At 41.1% G+C, this 7,903-nt stretch overlaps 1 protein-coding gene across 4 annotated transcripts; it reads right to left on the reverse strand.

The window, feature by feature from the left end:
• Positions 1-2,262: 2,262 nt before the first annotated feature.
• Positions 2,263-7,600, reverse strand: LOC135642327 (alpha-amylase isozyme 3C-like). 4 transcript variants are annotated; one of them, XM_065158412.1, is made up of 7 exons: positions 7,321-7,598; positions 6,383-6,453; positions 6,148-6,277; positions 3,828-3,916; positions 3,621-3,753; positions 2,720-3,525; positions 2,263-2,647 (listed from the first exon to the last, which is right to left on the reverse strand). In XM_065158412.1, the coding sequence occupies exons 4-7, from the start codon at positions 3,885-3,887 to the stop codon at positions 2,396-2,398; spliced, it is 1,251 nt and encodes a 416-aa protein (XP_065014484.1). In that variant the 5' UTR covers positions 3,888-3,916; positions 6,148-6,277; positions 6,383-6,453; positions 7,321-7,598; the 3' UTR covers positions 2,263-2,395. The 4 variants fall into 4 exon arrangements, with proteins under 4 accessions (XP_065014484.1, XP_065014477.1, XP_065014473.1 ...); XM_065158405.1 differs by having other exon boundaries at positions 6,148-6,453; XM_065158401.1 differs by having other exon boundaries at positions 6,383-7,598.
• Between the last annotated feature and the right edge of the window lie 303 nt (positions 7,601-7,903).

Genomic DNA, 7,903 nt, shown 5'->3' on the forward strand with positions numbered 1-7,903 from the left:
CACTAAATACGTTGCATACCGAAGTGTTCGTGCAGATAAAAGAGAAGAGGTTTCTTCACACCCGCCACTCTTAACGGGATCCTTCAACTCGTCTAAGCCATTCAAAATACTATTACTCATATCAAGATTATGGGCATGACACAAAAGATTATTATGATTTAAAATTATAGATCAAGGAGCTCATCTAGAAGGGGAAGCTTAATCATTACTTACATAAGGTGCGAGAGCCTTTCCCGCAAAGCTCAATTGAGTGTTAGGTGGACCCATATTTAGAGAACCAATTCCACATCCAAAAATAATTATGTCAGGGACCCTCCATATAAAAGATTTTGCCCCTTAGGAGATCCTCCGATTGTGTTTAAGGAAGAAGAGATTGAGCACATTGATCCTCATCATAATGATGCTATGGTGGTCACCTCAAGATCACCAATGTAATGATAAAAAGAATTTTAGTAGACACGGGAAGTTCTGCCAACATATCATATACTATGATGCTTTCTTAAAGATCGGGGTTAAGCGTAAATGACTTCCAACTGATCTCCTCTATACTCATTGGCTTTAGTGAGATTCCATAACTCCCTAGATTTGTATATTACTTTTGGATTTGATGATTTCTCTAAAATTATGAAGATAAAATTTCTAGTCATTCGATATTTTATTCGCCTATAATACAATCATTGGTCACTAACCCTCAATCGTTTGCGTATAATTATCTTGATTTACTACATGATTTGAAAGTTTTTCACCAACTCTAGGGTTGGAGTAGTCAAGAAAGACTCATGGGAGTCTCGTCATTATTACCTCACCTCTATATAACAACCTTATTTTTCCTTCGAATTGTTGAACTCTATATAAATAATTTTTTTTTATTGTTCCTAGTGAACTCACTCTTCTCACCTTATTAATCCTAATCAACTTGCATCATCTAACCACAATAAATACTAGTTTTCTTTGAATATTTTGTTACATGATATATTTTTTTCATTTTATTCTCTATTAGAGCAATATTTATTTATTTTTTAATCTTTTATTTTATTAAATCTTATTTCTAACCTTCGAAAAATATTAATTTTTTAATCCCAGCACTTTTAAAAATATTATTTTTTTTTTTTGTCGAATGATGCATCCAAGATAACTAAAATATTACAATATTTTTTTATTCATCTATTTAAAATACATCCTTATTTTTTAATAGTATTTCAAAGATTATATTTCATGTATTTGGTCATGATTCTTCTTAACCTAAAATGCGATGCATGACATAACATAAATCATGGGGATATTTTCCACCTATGACAAGAACATTTGTTTATTACTAACGTACAATCCTAATACTACAAATCATTATATCATACATATCTTTTATCAAATTAATATAATTATTTAGTATATTTCCTTTTTACATATGAAACTAATGTAGTAATGGATATGGATCACCTTTTGGGAATCTTTTATGATTGCACTATCCGTGGGCTATAATGGATCAAGTTTGGCAATACTGTATCTATGAAAATTCCTATATGCTTAATAACTTGTTAATATTAAATAGCAAAGGCACCAGTAAAAATATCAAAATTAATCCTAATTAAACTTTTAATGATCAAAATAATATCATCCATGTGGATCTGTTTTAGATATGACATAAATCTAGCAACAGTTCTCAGGCAAAGAAAGAAAAATAATGAGAAGATAACAAAAAATTACCAGTAAAATTATGTATGAATCTCCAGAGTAGAATTTACCATAATCAGAGTTTGGTATAGGCACTGGTTGAAAGTTCTCAATACGCCATATTTCTGTTCCTCTATGTGGTGTTAAGTAAATGCTCACATTAAAAAAATAAAAGATACTACAAAAAAAACTATTTGAAGAGTAAAAGAACAGCTAAAAAATTTGTGCAACCAATAGTGACAATAACTTGCCCAAATGGTGCATTTTATAACATTTCTTATAAGGATACACTTTGTGTCCAACTCCCTGAAACGCAGGATCAGCATATTTTGTAGAACTAGACATTGTATGCTGAAATATTTTATACTACGACAATGGAACAAGACGTCTTCACAATTTCAGAATGTGCTCAGAACACTGAATAATTGAAAAAAGCTGCACTCAGCAGAAGAAAATAACATAATCAATAATCATCTAGAACTAATATGTACTGTGGCCAACTCATCTACAGGTTTTACCATAAAAATTATACAACAGGTTGCTGGTCAACACAAGTCAGCTGTGCAGTAAGCGAATCATTAAACCATCAAATTATATAAAATAGCATTTCTATAACTTTTCTCAAGCAGGATGGATAAATGTACATGTGGGAACACGATATTTTTTTCTTACTTACAACACATACGAGAAAGCGAAAAGTCTCTTCCATGATTCATCATCATCTTCATCTCTTCTCCCACACGCAGTAGTCATTGCCAGAGGCAACGACGTGGAAGTTGGAAGGAACGAGATTCCCCACGTCGTATCTCGAGCCTAGCTTTGTCAATATCTTCCCATCGATCATTGCCATGTAGAGGTCAGCATCAGAGGCCAGAATGTTGAGAGCGCTACCCGAATGAATTCCATTTCGTGTTCTGGTTTTAGCCAACCGAGTTATCTTCTCCTTCAATCCCCAGTCGAACATGTGGTCGTAGAACTGCACGCACGAACATATAATCGTCAGGCTGTGAAACTATTTGAATCGAATGTTAGGCAGAAGCATACTTACGATGGAAGGGACTCCCGGATGCGTGAGTATATAAGCGTAGCCTTGCATGACCTTATCAGAAGGAAAAGGCCACAACCTTTGCGTCGAACCGGTATCGTGGTTGTCGACGAAGGTGACAGCCTTCTCCGGCCACCACCCCATCATGCCGGGCGCCTTCCCCTGGGGATCACGCATCCTCCACAGTTCACCTTCCACGGCAGCTTGTAGTATTCCCTTTGTGGTGAAATCGAAGGCCGTCGCTGGGCCTCCGACCTGCTGAACCCAATTAACCAGCCCTTGGCGGTTGCCGTTCTGATCGTATGCTGGCTTCCCATCGTTTCCGTAAGCTAATGAATTCCAGATCTCAGCCACCACGAAGTTTGGCTGCGTCTGTTCGACGTAGATCTTGGCGATGCTTGAGGAGTAACCCTTGGCAAAGTCAAGCCTCCACCCGTCGAAGCCGATGTCAGTCTTGAGCCAATTCAGCCAGTCCGTGAGCTCACGCTGGACCTGCGTGTTGAGGTGGTCGATGTCGGGAGCCGCCGCGAAGCCCTCGCCGGTGTCGAGGTTGCCGGTGCCGTCGGAGTACTGTGTGTCGTCCCTACAGATCATGTGTGGACCCCAGTCGAGGCGGGCATCATCGGTTCCGCCTTCGAAGATGCACCATATGCCTCTCCCGTCTTGCTTGTCTGCGCAACGATGGTTGATGACGATGTCGGCCACGCATTTGACTCCCTTGTCGTGGAAAGCGCCGATCAGCGCCTTCAACTCATCCTGATTCCCATACTTGGAAGCACCCAAGTCGTAGAGCCGCCCCGGCATGTAACCTGAGAGGAGAAGTGTCACAGAATAGTTTAGACCAAGGCCGACTCGGTCAACATGTGAGAGTGATCACGACGGCAAATACGAATCACGGAACGACCTTGAACGCCGACAGAGTGCGAGGGCGGAGGCAGCCAGACGTGGGTGACTCCAGCGTTGGCTATATCAGAGACTTTGTCTTTCAAGAAGTTATACCAACCGCCTTGTTGCCTCCACGACTCCCAGTTGAAGCCCTGCAACGTATTCGTTTCTTTTACTGTAAACGCGATGAAGGACGAAGGAAAGAAATGGATCTATTTATCTCTACCTGGAAGAGTATCTGGGACTGAGCCAAGTTCGGAACGACAAGAAACAGAAGCAGAAACATCCAAGGACCAAGTGATTTCACTTTCAGATCTGAAAAAAAAGAGGATGCAAACGAATTATAAACAGATATCTACATGAAAAGAAACAAAATAACAAGTCACCATACACCACAAAAACATATCAAACCCTAGACATCTCGGACAGCTCAAGCACACGCAATGCATCTCTCAAACGAGAAACAACCTCGTATGATGATCTTTGATTGTTTCCCCAAACAAGCTAAATATTTCACAGCAAACCTAATTTAGGATAATGACACAAGTATGAAGACCAACTAATCGTTAAAAGTTGTGTTTAGATCCCCAAACAAGCTAAATATTTCACAGAAACCTTATTCACTGCCTCAGCCCCCCTAAAACGTTTAAAGTTGTGTTTAGATCCGACCCGACTTGCTAGCGGGTCTGTATACTCGACCCATAATTCCGCCAGTCAAATTAAACGGGTCGGATCATTTCATTCGATGGTTACGGATCGAGATCCAGCAGACATGAGCTGATCCGCTCTTCTGTTTGGATCTAGCTAAATGCACAATTAAAAGAAACGCCGTTAACTATATCTCTTTTAAGCTTCTCCTCCTCTTTCTCGTTCTAGTCAACAACCACACCACCGACGTTCCACTTCCATACATTTGATGGGAGGAACATCGAGTTCCTCCTCCTCGTTCGACTCAGTTCTTCAATGATTGCCTCCAAAACCAGCTTGGTTTCATGGGTCAACGGGCTGGGTGGCGCCCGTTCCCTCCACTTTTATGTGATTATTTTGTGCTCCTCTCAGATGTTGTTACATGCACGTTTCTCCTATCCCTTTCCATTGTTTCATGACAAAATAATATGTGCAGTCGAGCATCTTTGCTGACAACTCCTTTTCATCTTGACTGGGAAATTGGGTCCGAGACAAATTAAGTTGTGTATATACGATGAAGCATGAGTTGTAAGAGAGAGGTATAGATAAGATTCATAATGTTTGAGTGTTGGTGCATTCAATAATGAAGAAATCGAACGCGATATTGAGATGCATTATTACTTTGATCATTGGCATCGATGAGGCCATCTGAGAGGAGACATAAACCATGTTATTTAATCCCTCCCCTTTTTTTCTCTCAAGTAAAACGATTAGTATATTGCATGGTGTCAATCAACCTTATGCATGCATGCACGTACTTACGGAAAGCTTCCCTTTTGATTCGTTAATGAAGATTAGTGTTAGCTTATTCCAACAATACACTAACATCTCCTCTTAAAATAATTTCGAATAAATGCAAATTCTTCGCAATAATCAGAGTATTTCCTTTTTTTTGGTTTACAATTGGTATGATTAATCATAGTCTCTTCTTTTGAGTGCTAGAATTGAATGCATGCATCTGAAAGCCAAATGAGTGTTAGAATTGAATGCATGCATCTGAAAGCCAAATTTCAAATGCATGCATGCATGCATCTCTACCTGACGTAAAGATATGAGTTATTTTTTCTTTTGGTCGACACTAGAGATGATTTGTGGGCCAAAAATCCACAACTATTTGCATCGCATAGTAACATTGATAAGATATGAATTGCTCCTAGTCATTTCTTGCTTTACAAATGATTCCACTCCACATGTGCATCACATGCATATCCCAGTCCTCGCCCGAGTCACTCCAGATCGATTCTCGATTGGCGACTCGCCGGCCCAGTCCTCGCCCAAGTCGCTCCAGATTGATTACCGACTAACAACTCGCCATTGAGGGGTCTAGGGAAGATCAATGTATGTAACCTTATCTTTAAATATGAAGCCTCCAATACGGGTCTAGGGAGGGTCAATGTACGTAGTCTTACTTTTAAATATTTAAATAAGTTGTTTCCATGACTCTAACCCTAGTCTTCCAAGTTGTAAAGAAGCAATCTTACCTTGGTATAACGGTAAACTCTAAACTTCTGAATTTCCAAATGCTACGGTTGCTACCATCAAGCTTGCATACTACTCATCCATGCTAGATTATCTAGTTTAATAAATCATCTTTAAAAAACATTATGCATTCCAATGCACAGAAACACTCATATATAGATCAAGTTAGAAAAGCCTTTCTATGCATATGAAACATTTCTTAGATACCACTTTTACCAAATAATCATACCACAATTATGATATGTCAGCTACACATGTGATGTAGAACAAGTTCACGATGAGTAGAGGAGACTTTTTTATTTGACAATAGAAGAAGGGAAGATAGCGGAAGGACAATAATCATAAAATGAAATGAAAGAAATGGTAACTAATAGACTCACTTTCTCTCGACTAGTCAAGTTCCAATCTTCCAGCAGTTCATAACCATGATACATTTTGGTCACATAGGTAACTCATGTTCAGTTAGGCTGAAAGAACGAGGAATGGAACGAATCCATGATTTGATTTATTCTGCAACTCATGGAATAATTATCAAGTAATTGATATAGCAAGTGGTAGTTGATTTTCGTGGTAATAGTTAACCAAAGTGAAAACTAAAAAATACTTGGAATTCACATTTTGATAGCCACCATCCTAATTCAGGACAAAGTGAACACTCTCAGTATCATTGTCTATGTTGTTGACACCTGAATAGATTAAAAAAAGTGAAAGTCTCTGAAAATAATAGGCATCAAGTGAGGTCAAAATGGCAAATCAAAAGATTAATAGGCATAAAGCTATGATGATTGCACAAATGGGAGAAAGAATACCTAACCACATTCTGAAATACATATATGAATAAGGTGACACAGAGCAAGAGAATAACAAAAGTAGAACAGACAGTCGTTAAAACCAATGATCAGATATCGGAATACATATAGAACACAAACATAAGAATTTAATATATTATACAACAAAATATGATCAAACCACACATCTTTAAGTGATCTAGCAACCTCCGACTAAATCCATCCAATGATCCAAAGAAAGGCTTTTGGCAAAGCCCAGAAGGTTAAACATGCCAAAGAAAAAGCGTCGCGGGGATACCAAAATCGCTCATACGGCTCACACCCAACATATCACTGGAACCATGAAAAAGCGCAATTGAATACCTAGCAACCGCAATTACGATCTTGCCAAATCATCATATGTCGAACATTTTGTGTTCGACCATGTAAATAACACAAGGAAGTAAAGAGATTGCATTATAGCGTGAAAGAAAAAGGAAGGAAAGCGGGTTAATACTGAAAAACCAAAATCGATTTCTTCGACCCAATCTGAAGAAGCGTACCGATGTAAACATACAATGAACTTCGGAAGAAGAGCCCGCGAGCAAGTAGACGAAATAGAGGGGCAAATCACCGCCAACTCCCAATCGAGAAAACAAAACATCTCAAGAAGCAACAAAAACCCACATGCAATTCTTGCTCCCTTCCCCACTCCCCTCCAAGAAAAGATCAAAATCGAAACGGTTGAGCAATCAAAGGGGGAACAGGAACAAGAAAAGATCGTGCCTTTCGAGGGTGCGAAGAGGCTCGAGCGAGGAAGATCGGAGACGAAGAGCATAATAGCACCGTAATCTTCTTCCCTTCTTCTTTTCTTCACCACTGACACTGCTCGTTCTCGCACTCTGAGATGTCTTTCTCCTCTCCACAGCCTTACATTTATGGTCCATTTCCTCCAGACGTGGGGTCCGTCCCGTAGCTCTGCTTCGCGCTTTCGTCAAGCAAGCAAGCAAGCAAGGGATGCGTGGGTCGCGCCAACCCGCGCGCCTCACGCGCGGCCAAACCGCCCGCGTCCCACGCGCGCGGCCAGCCCGAACGCGCCGAGCGTCTCGGCCACTCGGCCCCACGCGCGCGGCCATCCCACCGCCTGGGCCCCTCGGTCCCACGCGCGCGGCCAACCCGCACGCCTCACGCGCGGCTAACCCGCACGCCTCACGCGCGGCCAAACCGCCCGCGTCCCACGCGCGCGGCCAAACCGCCCGCGTCCCATGCGCGCGGCCAGCCCGACCGCGCCGAGCGTCTCGGCCACTCGGCCCCACGCGCGCGGCCATCCCGCGCGCCTCGGCTCCTCGGTCCCACGCGCGCGACCAGC

Source organism: Musa acuminata, chromosome BXJ1-4, assembly GCF_036884655.1.
Source record: "Musa acuminata AAA Group cultivar baxijiao chromosome BXJ1-4, Cavendish_Baxijiao_AAA, whole genome shotgun sequence".
NCBI lineage: Eukaryota > Viridiplantae > Streptophyta > Magnoliopsida > Zingiberales > Musaceae > Musa > Musa acuminata.